The sequence below is a fragment of the Somniosus microcephalus genome, chromosome 9 (assembly GCF_052327205.1).
Source record: "Somniosus microcephalus isolate GS21.2 chromosome 9, FLI_Smic_1.0, whole genome shotgun sequence".
In the NCBI taxonomy this organism is placed as follows: Eukaryota; Metazoa; Chordata; class Chondrichthyes; order Squaliformes; family Somniosidae; genus Somniosus; species Somniosus microcephalus.
The window spans coordinates 131,727,330-131,739,460 of record NC_140995.1 but is presented as its reverse complement, the minus strand read 5'-3'; the positions used below and the strand labels follow the sequence as shown (position 1 = coordinate 131,739,460).

The 12,131-nt window shown below is 45.0% G+C and overlaps 1 protein-coding gene across 3 annotated transcripts in view; it reads left to right on the top strand.

The window, feature by feature from the left end:
* The window catches only part of trmt11 (tRNA methyltransferase 11), a 95,234-nt gene that overhangs the window by 22,516 nt on the left and 60,587 nt on the right, over nucleotides 1-12,131 (top strand). For all 3 annotated transcript variants that reach the window (XR_015079549.1, XM_085997194.1, XM_085997195.1), the window contains exons 7-10: nucleotides 5,269-5,425; nucleotides 7,145-7,225; nucleotides 8,811-8,975; nucleotides 10,466-10,538. Coding sequence is in view for 2 of the 3 variants with exons in the window: in XM_085997194.1 (XP_085853320.1) it covers nucleotides 5,269-5,425; nucleotides 7,145-7,225; nucleotides 8,811-8,975; nucleotides 10,466-10,538 (476 nt within the window). In the remaining variant the exon portion in view is untranslated. The remainder of the gene's footprint in view (nucleotides 1-5,268; nucleotides 5,426-7,144; nucleotides 7,226-8,810; nucleotides 8,976-10,465; nucleotides 10,539-12,131) is intronic.

The following is a 12,131-nucleotide window of genomic DNA, read 5'->3' as shown; positions in this document are numbered from 1 at the left end:
GTAGAAAGAACTTACCTGCAACTCAGCAGCAGCTCCGACGACGTTGAAGGGTGGAAGAAAAAAAAAGAGTCCATTGAAACTCGAGGAACGGGCGTCGACCGTCAATCATCGGGTTCAAGGCTTTGCAGGAGCGACTTTCCAGAGCCAGGCTGGGTTCCTCGGTCCGTGGTTTCCCAGCTAATCGGGCTGGTGGCAGGTAGTGCTCTGATCCTTCCTGGGCTGCAACGGGGCCGGGCAGCGAGTCGGGAAGCAAGAAGAGAGAGAGAGGGTGGAGCATACAGGGCGCGGCCGGTGTTTCGAAGCTGGGCAGCGTTCGGACCTCAGAAGAGGGAGGGAAGTGTTCCAGAGGGTCCGCTCCACGACGGGAAGATAATAAAAGAAAACAAATTAATATTTAACGCGCAGGAAACCGTGGAAAGCAGCGCTAACAACAGCGGGGAAGAAGGCAAAGCGCGGGAGGCGCCATTTTAGATTTGCAAGATGCCGAAGACTGGCTGTATCACTGCTTTTGATAATACAATAGAGGACTGGACCACGTATGTGGAAAGAGTAGAGGTATATTTCGAGGCAAACGATATAGCGGAGGGGAAAAAGGCATCGGTATTGTTAAACTTAATGGGCGCTAGAACGTACGGCCTATTGCGGGACCTGATTACTCCAGCCAAACCGAAGGCGAAGAGTTTTAACGAAATTGTTGCTGTTCTACAGGAGCACTTAAACTCTGCACCGCTGTTGATAGCAGAAAGATTTAAATTCCACAGGAGAACTCAGCACAAAGATGAGAGCAATGCTGAGTATCTTACGGAACTACGCAAGCTATCAAAGCACTGCCAGTTCGGAGCAGGACTGGCAGATACCCTACGGGACAAATTTGTCTGTGGACTCCTGAGTGAAGGAACACAGAAGAAGTTACTCTCAGAGAAAGAGCTGACGCTAGATAAGGCTTTCAGCGTGGCAGTATCGTATGAAGCAGCAGCCAGGGGAGCTGCAGAAATTCAACAAAAACCACAGGAATACGGCACCCACGAAATGACACGGGGATTTGCAAAATGTTATCGCTGCGGCAGAACTAACCATGACCAGAAGGACTGCTGGTCCAAAGACAAAATATGCAGGCAATGCGGGAAGATGGGACACATTGCACGAGTTTGCAGGTCTGGGAAGAAGACCAGCGACAACAAAAAGGCTACTAAGGAACAATGGCAAGAAAATACGGAAATTGTATCTCTACATACTGTCAAATGGTGGACCACCGTTATTGGGACGGGAATGGATCAGGAAGATAAACTTAGATTGGCATTCCATTCATGCAATGACGGTGGACGGTAAAAAAGATGAAGACGTCACTCCTGGACGATTGTCAACAATCTTAGCTAATGCCAAAGAGGTATTTCAACAAGAACTGGGCACGCTTAAAGGCGTAACCGCCTCGATAAAAATAGAAGAGAATGCAGTTCCCAAGTTTTTCAAAGCAAGACCGGTACCATATGCAATTCGCCCAGCCGTCGAGGCAGAGCTGGAGAATCTGGAGAAGGCGGGCGTGTTGTCTAAGGTCGACTGGAGCGAGTGGGCGACACCCATCGTTCCTGTCATGAAAAAAACGTTAAGCAATAAGTCCGGAGAGCCAAGGAAGATTCGCATCTGTGGGGATTTCAAGGTGACGGTGAACCCTGTCCTTCACACAGTACAATATCCTCTTCCAAGGATAGAAGACATCTTCGCCTCACTGTCTGGAGGGAAGCGTTTTACAAAAATTGACCTAGCACAAGCATATTTGCAGATGGAGGTTGAAGAGTCCTCTAGGAAGTATCTCACGATAAACACTCACAAAGGTCTTTACCAATATCATCGATTGGTATTCGGAGTAGCATCGGCTCTGGCGATATGGCAAAGAGCAATGGAACAAGTCCTGCAAGGGATTCCGGGGACTCAGTGTTACTTGGACGACATCCTTGTAACAGGTGAAGATGACAGTGAACACCTTAACAACCTAGAACAGGTGCTCACTAGACTACGGGAACATGGGCTGCGAGCCAACCGCCCCAAGTGCGAATTTTTTAAGAAACAGATATCGTATTGTGGCCACGTGATTGATGAAGAGGGGTTACATAAGTCCCCTGACACAATTGAAGCGGTTGTTAAGGCCCCAGCGCCTGAAAATGTGTCGCAACTGAGGTCATTCCTCGGGTTGGTGAATTACTATCATAAGTTTTTGCCGAATTTGTCGACAATTACGCATCCACTGAACGCCCTGCTACGAACGGGGGTAGCATGGAAATGGAGCGATGATTGTAAATGTGCTTTTCAGAAGAGTAAGTACTTAATCACTTCGAAGGAAGTATTGGCTCACTACAACCCAGCACTGCCAATCAGGCTGGCGTGTGATGCGTCTCCCTACGGCATTGGGGCGGTACTGTCACATAAATTCCTTAATGGTTTGGAGAGGCCGATAGCTTTTGCGTCACGCTCGTTAACTTCTGCCGAGCGTAACTACGCCCAGATTGACAGAGAGTCCCTCAGCCTAGTGTGGGGGGTGAAGAAGTTCAATCACTATCTGCACGGTCAAAAATTTACTCTACTAACCAATCATCAACCTCTTGTCTCCATTTTGAACCCTCAAAAGGGCGTACCGATAATGACAGCACAACGGCTGCAGAGATGGTCCCTTTTCCTAGGGGCACACCAATATGACATCGAGTACAGGGGAACTAATCGGCATGGAAATGCTGATGGATTGTCACGTCTACCGTTGCCGACGGTGGAAGAAGAAGACCTTGCAGTGGATCCAATGGAGTTATTCCACTCGACCATAGTCGAATGTCTCCCTGTGACGAATGCAAACATAGAAAAGGAAACACGGAATGACCCGACACTATCACGGGTCTATGATTTAACGGTGAAGGGATGGCCAGCACATGGCGAACCACTGCTGCCAGCATTTTCGTCAAGAAGAGAACAGCTGTCAGTGTGCAGAGGAACCTTGATGTGTGGATCCAGAGTAGTAATTCCACCTAAGTTGACGGATAGAGTGCTCAATGAGGGTCATTGGGTGGGGTAAAAATGAAGAGCTTAGCCAGAGCATTTGTGTGGTGGCCAGGAATCGATAGAGAAATCAAAGAGATGACCAAGAGCTGTGCAGGATGCCAGAAGGTCCAAAACGCCCCACCACAAGCTCCTCTGCATCCATGGGAGTGGTCCTCATCCCCATGGCAAAGGGTGCACATTGATTTTGCTGGTCCCTTCATGGACTCGATGTTTTTAATTGCGGTGGATGCACATTCAAAGTGGCCAGAGGTAATAAAAATGTCCTCAACCACCACGGAAAAAACTATCGCAGTTTTACGAACCATATTCGCCAGGAATGGGCTGCCTGAACAGATTTGCTCTGACAATGGACCACAGTTTGTATCTGAAGAGTTCCGGAGGTTCTTAAAGAACAATGGTGTTAAGCATTACACATCTGCCCCATATCATCCAGCCACTAATGGATTGGCTGAGAGGTTTGTCCAAACATTCAAGAAGGCTATCAAGGCAATGTGTAATGAAGATATACCCCTACAACACAAGGTGGACAACTTCTTGTTTGCCTACCGGAATGCGACGCATGCGGTTACCAACCAAACTCCAGCCATGAAGTTCTTCAATCGAAGACTACGATGCCGCTTGGATTTGGTTAAGCCAAACGTCCGAAGAGATGTGGAGAACAGGCAGTTTCAGAATATGAATGAAAGGCCGACCAGGAGTTTTAAGATAGGTCAACCAGTTTTGGCCCGGGACTACCGCACTGAGAAATGGCAGCCAGGAACGATTTGTACACGACAAGGACCTCTCATGTATACCGTGGACGTTGGAGAGAGCATTGTAAGACGCCATGCTGACCAGATTCTAGAGTCACTGGAAAACGTCAACTCCACACCACGATCTGATACACCTGGTAATGAAATCGACGTTCCAATTGCAGCTACCGCAGAACCGGTAATATTGGAAGCAGATGAACCAAACAACAACATTGATTTCGACTCAACATTGCCAGAAGAACCTGATACTCCAAAGAGGCGTTATCCAGACAGAATCAGGAAGCCTCGTCAAAGACTGAACTTATAATTGCTTAAACTTAACCAATGTATCTAGCAACAGTAATTGTGATTGTAATTCGTTATCATTAGTGTTAAATGAATGTTATGTACTGTTTATCTAAAAGGGGAGGAATTGTTGTGTATGTACCTTTAAGAGAATAACTGGTCTCAGACTGCAATACCGGCAGTGACCACCCCTGTATAAAAGGCACTAGAGAGCCTCTGTTTTGTTAGATTCGTTTATGCCTTTCACCAGTAAAGTTCTGTTTGTTTCTCTCCTGCTAGTCCGTGTCTCAATCATTCACGGACTTAACAATTTCCATCTGCTCCTTGATGGGACTAGCAGGATGATGATGCCTGCTGGAATTCCTTCCCATCCCGACTCTGGTTCTTCAACGCACTGTACGCTTGCATGAAGCAGGCATACAGTACTTTAAGCCAGCAGAAGTGGGGCCCACCAAAGGCCTTGCTTTCCTTACAGCAGTCAGTCGCAAAGCCGACCTTCCAGGAAAGGGGCCCATTGTGCTGCACTTTTCCATTCTCTGCTCACCTGCTGGCACTTGCTTCAGTGGCTGGCCAACAACAGTAGTTCCACCTTCTCATCCCCACCGAGTGGGCACCCAGCTGCACCTATACTGGCAGTACTGGCAGGTGCTCGCCTACTTCATGTAAATAGCCTGACCCTTGGAATTGCGACGGGGTTAGGACCATAACTGTGTGGTGCACCTGAGACCCTGCTCCATCCCATTATGTCAGCAGAACGGGAGCACGCGCTTTCAGTGCCTTGCTGTCTCGGTACACACCTGAAGAGTGGACACTTAATCAAGGTACCAGAGAGTCGTCGTTATCTGTGGCATTGTACCCTCTGAGAGCCAGTGCATTCAAGGGAGGTGGGCGGAATTAGGAGGTTTAAAGAGTTGTTCCTGTGTTGGGGGGAAAAACACTTTCTTTAAGCGATAAACAATGAATATATATTAATACATTCTATAGAGATCTGGTAAATTCATCAATTTCGTTGAAGCTAGAAGTCTTGGTATATATCTCATTATTATTATTATTACTCTAATATGTGTTAATTTTGTTTTGATCAGTATTGATTAGAAAGACTGGAAATAGTGTACCTGTAAAAAATAATTTGGAGGATTACAGAAGTAAATCCTTAATCTGCTGCCACTGTCCGCTTCTGTTTTAGCTTGCTGATGGTCGAAGGGAGCTAATCAACTTGTACAGTGTAAAGAAGCGACACTTCATTGGTAATACCAGCATGGATGCCTGTCTCTCCTTTCTAATGGCAAATCACGCTAAAGCAGGAGCTAACGACTTGGTATTTGATCCATTTGTGGGAACAGGTAAAGCGGAGACTGATGAAGCAGACACTGAGTGCACACTTTTTTGCACTTTTTGCATGCTAAGAATTTAGTTTCTTTTTACATCGCTGTTTTAAAAACTCCAAAGGCAAATTGTACAGAAAATGCACAGATGCAATTTAGTTTAGTTTTCAGTTCCTATCTGTTACTTTCTAAAACAATGCATTTTGTATTAATTCTTTGAAGACCTAGCAGGTTTTCTGCAGCCTAATTATTTTTTTCTTTATTTGGATAATGTGATTAAGACATGTTTTGTGGATGTTGTGGTTTGAACTTTATCTTTGTTTTATAATTGATATGATTGTGTATTTAGAAAGATGTAAAGAATATTTAGTCCAGATGTTATTTTATTTATACCCTCACTGTAAGCCAAACGGCATTCCTTAACTGAGCAGGTGGGTTGATGACCTGTTCCTAAGCCTTTGCCAACGTAACTGGACATTAGCAATGGTTGCTGACCTAATGGGCTGGATTTTGCAGTCAGCGGCGAACGAACGGCGCTTGCCGTTCATTACGCTTACACTTGCCCACAGAATTTCTGTGGGCTTTTACATTGCGATTTACAGTTATCAGACAGTCAAAGCAACGTGGCACCCTCTACAGGGGTTCTGGGACCTGTGTGAATGGGGCAGGTAACGGTGTGTTTCCTCAACTAATCGGGTTGAAGAATCCTTACTGAGTCACGCAGAGTCTAAACCAGGAAGTGTAAGTTAGAATATTTAATTCAATGCTAAATCGTGTACCAAAAAGCAAAATGAAGAGAGGGAAAGAAAGATGGGATTAAGAGAGAGAGAAAGAGATAAAAGAGACAGAAAGAAAATTTAACTAAAAAAAAAAAAATCTCCAACAATAATTAAAATCTGAAGGAATGAGCCTCCACACTTGTAAAAGTTAATTTTCAGTGTCAGAAAGGTGGTTTGGCATTAATTAAGACTTATCATGCCATTAAAAATTCACTTAAACTTGAATGGACAAGCCCTAACTTTTTGTGGCATGTTTAGTGGGTATCTAGTGGCTAAGTACCGCAACTTCACACCCTTTATGTGTTTGAATGCCGAAACACCCTGCGAGGTACCAGTATAGTGAAGCTTGTGGCGGAGCAGGGCAAATCGGACAGCAACTTCCTGATTTACGCATTTTACTGCGCACGTGAGAACACCGCAAGTTGCTGTCCGATTTACTCCTTAATAACGGTGAGCGCTGATAGCCTCACCAATATTCCTATCGCAAAATCTGAGCCATTTTATTGATTTTCATACTTGTGGGAAAGTTCTTTTCTTCAAGTGGATCTCATTGCTAAGACGGGGCACTGCACATATCAACAAACCTGTGCTCCACCACAAAAGATTGGGTCACTACAGTCCAGTTAGGTTTGAGTCAAGCTACTGCCAAAGATCTGTCTGCTCAGGGGGTGATACAAAGTCATACAGATCCGTTTTCAGACTGGTAGAACTGCCAGACAGCGTAAATGGCCATTTTCAGCTGTTTATGCTGTTTTTCTGGTGGTGGTGGCAGTGGGGGGGGGGGATCTTCCAGTCTCCTATTAAAGTTCCAGTGGGAGATGGCAAGAACCCCTGCAGAGTTTTAGGGCCAGGAATCCTATGAGGCTGTAACTCCCTTTCAGTATTATGTTGTATATTTGACAATATGATGTTCTGATACAGTAGCTCATGTTATACAGTGGCATCTTGTTTTCCCTAGGTAGTCTTCTTGTAGCTTGTGCCCATTTTGGAGCATATGTATGTGGGACAGACATTGACTACAACATTATTCATGGGCGTGGTAAGTAACCATATATGACCAGGACCAAGCCCTTTCATAAAGTTTGCATTTCAATAAAGGAATGCATGAATTTGTAGTACTCGTGCACATAATTATGCAAACTGTGTTTTCTTTGTTAAAAGAAATAGGAGTAGGTTTACCTCTTCTGCTGCATCTGGGAAATTGGTGTTCATTTTTTTAAAAATCACTGATTAACTCTTTTCCCCTTTGACTTCACTTGAATAGGTTAATTTTTGAGTCAGATATTCATGTTCTCAGTAAAGCAACAACAACTTTCATTTATATAGCACTTTTAACGTTTAAATTAAAGTCCCATGGTAGTTCACAAAAGAAAATGGATAGGACAATGGGCACCAAGCCATGCAGGGAGAGATTCGGGTGGGTGATTGAAAGCCAGGTTGAGAAGGTTTTGAGAAGACTTGGCTCAGTAGTACCATTCTTGCCTCTGAGTTAGTAGGTTGTGGGTCCAAACCCCACTCCAGGACTTGTTTCAGCCTAGATTGTGTGTTCTTTGGTGCAGTACTGAGGGAGTGCTGCATTGTTAGAGGTGCTGTCTTTTGGTTGAGATGTTAACCAGGGCTCCAGCTGCATGCTCAGCATGGCACAATTCACAGAAGAGCAGGGAAGATCTCCTAGTGTCTTGTCCTACATTTATCCCTCAACCACCACCACCAAAACAGATTAACTGGTCATTCACCTGATTTCTGCTTGTGTGACCTTGCTGTGTGCAAATTTGCCTACATTACAACAATGACTACACTTAATAAGTAATTCATTGGCTGTAAGGCATTTTGGGACATCCTGAGGACTTGAAAGGTACTACAGTATATAAATACAGTCTTTTTACAGGAAGGGGAGAAAAGTGGAGAGATGAAGGGGTTTTAGGTAGGCAGTTCTAGAGTATGGGACAAAGGCAGCTGAAAGCAAACTGCCGTAGTCAGAGGACCAAAGGGGGTGGGGGAGGAATTTAATTCTGTAGAGGTTGCAAAGGTAGCATGGGGCAGTGGTAGCATGGGGCAGTGCCATTTAGGAATAAAAAGAGGAGCTGAAGTTTAATAGGGAGCCAGTGTAGGTCAGTGAATTTGGGGGTAATGGGGTCAGTGGGACTTGGGTGAGACAGGATATAGGCAGCTATGTTTTGGACAAGTTGGAGTTTATGGAGGATGAGAAGCCAGAAAGGAGAATGTTGGAATAAGCAAGGCTGGAGGTGACAAAAATATGGATCTCGTGGGGGTGGGGGTTAATGTTACGCAGCTGGAAGTAGGTGTTCTAGGTGATGACTGGGGGGAGGAAGGCCTTGTAAGAATAAAGGCAGGAAAAGCAAGCGGTGGAACTAAATAGAGAGAAAACAAATGAAAAGAACATAAAATACAAAAGTGGAAGTCGAAGCATAAAAAAAATTAAACAAAGATACAGACAAGTGAGTAAAATGGAATAAAGAAGTTTAAAAAAATAGAGCCTGAAAAGAATAAGATAAAAGCAATTTCACATCTGTTAGTTATACAGCAGATTTAGTGTGGTCTGGATTAAAGATCAGTTTTATTACTACGGAGTGATTAATACGGGCCATTCTGTAATTCTGCAGGTAAGGCCAGTAGGAAGAACCAGAAATGGCGAGGACCAGATGAGAACATCCGGGCTAACCTTCGCCAGTATGGCTTGGAGGAATTCTACGTTGATGTACTTGTATCCGATGCGTCAAAAAGAATATGGAGGAAAGCAAAGTTGTTTGATGCAATCGTCACAGATCGTAAGTATGCATCTTCTGCTAAAGTTCTAGGCCTAAAAATTCGGTTGACTTGTGCCTCCCGTTAGCGCCCTGGACACTATGTCCGACGGAGTCAGGGGGGGGCCTACCTGCGGCCAGGGCAGTGCAAATTATAGGCGAGGTGCCGGGCGGCCATTTTTGTTGCTGGCCGCCTGCCAGCACCTGCCCTCTCTGCCGCCCCTGGCCTCCTCTGCAGCCCCCCCCCCCCCCCCCCCCCCAGCAGAGTGTCGGCTGCGCTCTGTGAGCCCGGCACTTCTCTTGAATGTCCGGCTCTTTTGCCGGCACTCCGATCCCTGGTGGCCCAGCTGGGCCCCAGGTCGCGCTGCGTTAGACCCCTCCCCTTTCATAAGGGGAGGAAGGCCTGCAGTACCGCGGTGCGATGTGCGTGGTGCTGCGATATTCACTCGCAGCGCCCCAAGAGGGAGGCGGGACGCTTCCAGTAGCCCAAAATTCACCGATAGCGCCCCGCCTCCCTCTTTGGGCGCTACCGGTAAATTTTGGGCACGGGGGCGCTAATTTTTTCGGGGCACTAAAAGTAGCGACCCGGTGAAGGTAGCGCCCCAAAGGGGGCGGGACCCAATTCCCCCCCCCCCAATATTTTACATTGTTTACTGATCAGCAATTTAATTTGCAGGTCAGCAACAACGTTGCTCACCAGCAGGTTGGACCGTGCTTGAGTCAGTGTTGGATTTGGGCTTGGAGCTTCCCTGCAGGGCATTGTAGGATTGGCAACTTCTGATCTGGTTTTGGGGTGAGAGCAATGAGTAGTGTGCAACAGGGAGGAGAGATTTTGGGCTGAGTTGAGAACAATGAATGGAGCACATTCTATATGAGGACCCAGCCCGCATCTGATCAGTGCAACTGATTTGCATTGATCAGCGCATCCGATGGGAAATGTGTAAATGGGTTTTGGCAAATAAAATTTGAACAAAGATTTGCATTTGTATAGCGCTCATCACCACCTGTGGTCTTCCCAATGCACTTCACAGCCAGTGGAGCACATTTGAAGTGTAGTCACTGTTGTAATGTACATGATTATTGCAAGTGCATTCCACTATAATTCTTCATACAAGCCAGTTGGTCTCTGAAAAGAGTGTAGGCCTGCTTGCTCTCCCTCTCAGTTGGTGAATGATTTATAGTATATGGGTAAAAACCAAAAGAAAGTAAGGGCTGCATATAATCTTTTGAAAAGTTGGAGTGTGTTTTCTCCTGTGTGAGCTTGTAAAATCTCCTTTTACTGACTAATTTGCTGTTTAAAGTGTATTTATGTTGTGTTTAAGATTTTAGTCTATTACTGATGAGCTTTTAAAAATAATCACCTGTGCGCAGAAACCACTGCATAGTTAAATTTTATTATGCAAAATGACCCAAAAATTGAATGTAAAAGAGAGCAATGTTAATTGCCTTACTTGTTGAACGTATGAATTTAAAGATCCTTTTTGACAACTTGGCAAATACTGTGTTTTTTGTAGCTCCATATGGTATAAGGGAATCCACAAGAAAAACAGGATCACAGAAAGAAATTTTAAAACCCACGGAAGAATAGTAAGTATTAATTTGATTTGAACAATTAAAAACACCTTTTAAATACAGTAAATACTAACATATTAACACTTTTAAGCAACTATTATAGGATCAAATATTTGCAGTTTTGAATTTACTTTACAAAGCTATAAATGCCTTGTGTGGAAAAAGCGCTCATCATAAAATATTGTTGTTGCAGCCTCATGGAGACTTATCCGTTTGGTTTCCTTCCTTCATCAGCTACTCTGTGATGTATGTCCTCAAATGACTCCCTTCACTTTACTGGATGCTGATACTTAAGAGTGGTCTAGGAGCTGATCTTGAGTGAATCGGCTCCAGAAAGTGCTGTCATGGTTGTGTATGTAGCAGCGCTCAGTAGTAGTGTGCTTTTTTGGGGAAAGCTCCTAGGCCGGTTCAAAGGGCAGTGATTGAACATGCTCCAGGTTGGATGCGGCCTCTCATCACTTAATGTGTGAAGTAGCTAAAAAGGGAAGGAGGTTCAAAATGGTGGGTCTTCTGAGATTGCTGCAAGGGTATTCTTTTTTGGTAGGCAACATATATATGTTGCCATTTTCTTCCCAGATAAGAGATTGGGAAAGGTGAGGCAGGGGGCATGAGTACTCTGAACAGAAAGCTCTCGCCCCAGATAGTCTTTCACTTTTAAATACGCAGTAAGTTGAATATATTCTGAATCGTAAAAGAGACACTTGAGGGGGAATTTGAACGTCCCCTACCCAGCAGAAACTGGGCAGAATGGGAGTTAAAATCCCATCGGTACTCTTGCTGCTCATTTCCAGCCCCTTGGCTATTTTACCATTGCTGTTTTCTTGCACAGTTGAGGCGTCCTTCTGACTTGGGCAGGAGCCTTATAAATATATGTAAATCGGGGTCCTTGCAGATAGGTAGGACTCTGATGCTATTTTAACTGCCTACAGAACAGGGTGTCTGCTGCAGAGGGCCCTATAAGGCAAGTTTAAAATTTATCTTTATGGGGCCAGAAGGAGCAGGAGTGCTACTCCAGGCACCACAAAGGAAGTTTGGACCGCTCCTGGCACAGGCTTCCCATCCCTCCCTTCCCACCCACGAAACCCTCCCAAGCACCCCTCGGGACTTACCTGACTGATGGGCCACCTGATTTTTATAGGCCAGAAACCAGTGAGCTGCCTCTGGATGCTGGTTTTGGATGAGCAGCTGGATGGCTGGGTGTTCAATGAGGCCTGGAGGTAAAAATGGTGCTTCCCGGGCCACAGCCTACTGCTTCCTGGCGAGGGGTTAAAATTCCCTCTTTGCAGTTCGTTTTATTTTTCAAGATGTCAAGTTCAACCACCAGGTGGCACCAATTATCTCTGGTTACAGCATTAACATCGTCTCTGAGCTAAATACAATCTCATATCCTTTCTAGTGGACAAAATAAGTCTAGGAAGAGGGTGATTACTAATCTGTAATTTTATGGAGGTTTTTTTTATTATTCCATTCACTTTGAAGAAATGTACTCCACAAATGGTGGAAAGTGATCTAGGGGTCTTAGACTTGATCAATGTGTCTGACTACTGGAGAACAACCATCAGCAAAGCAAATAGAATGCTGAGCTATATAACTAAAGCAGTAGAAATT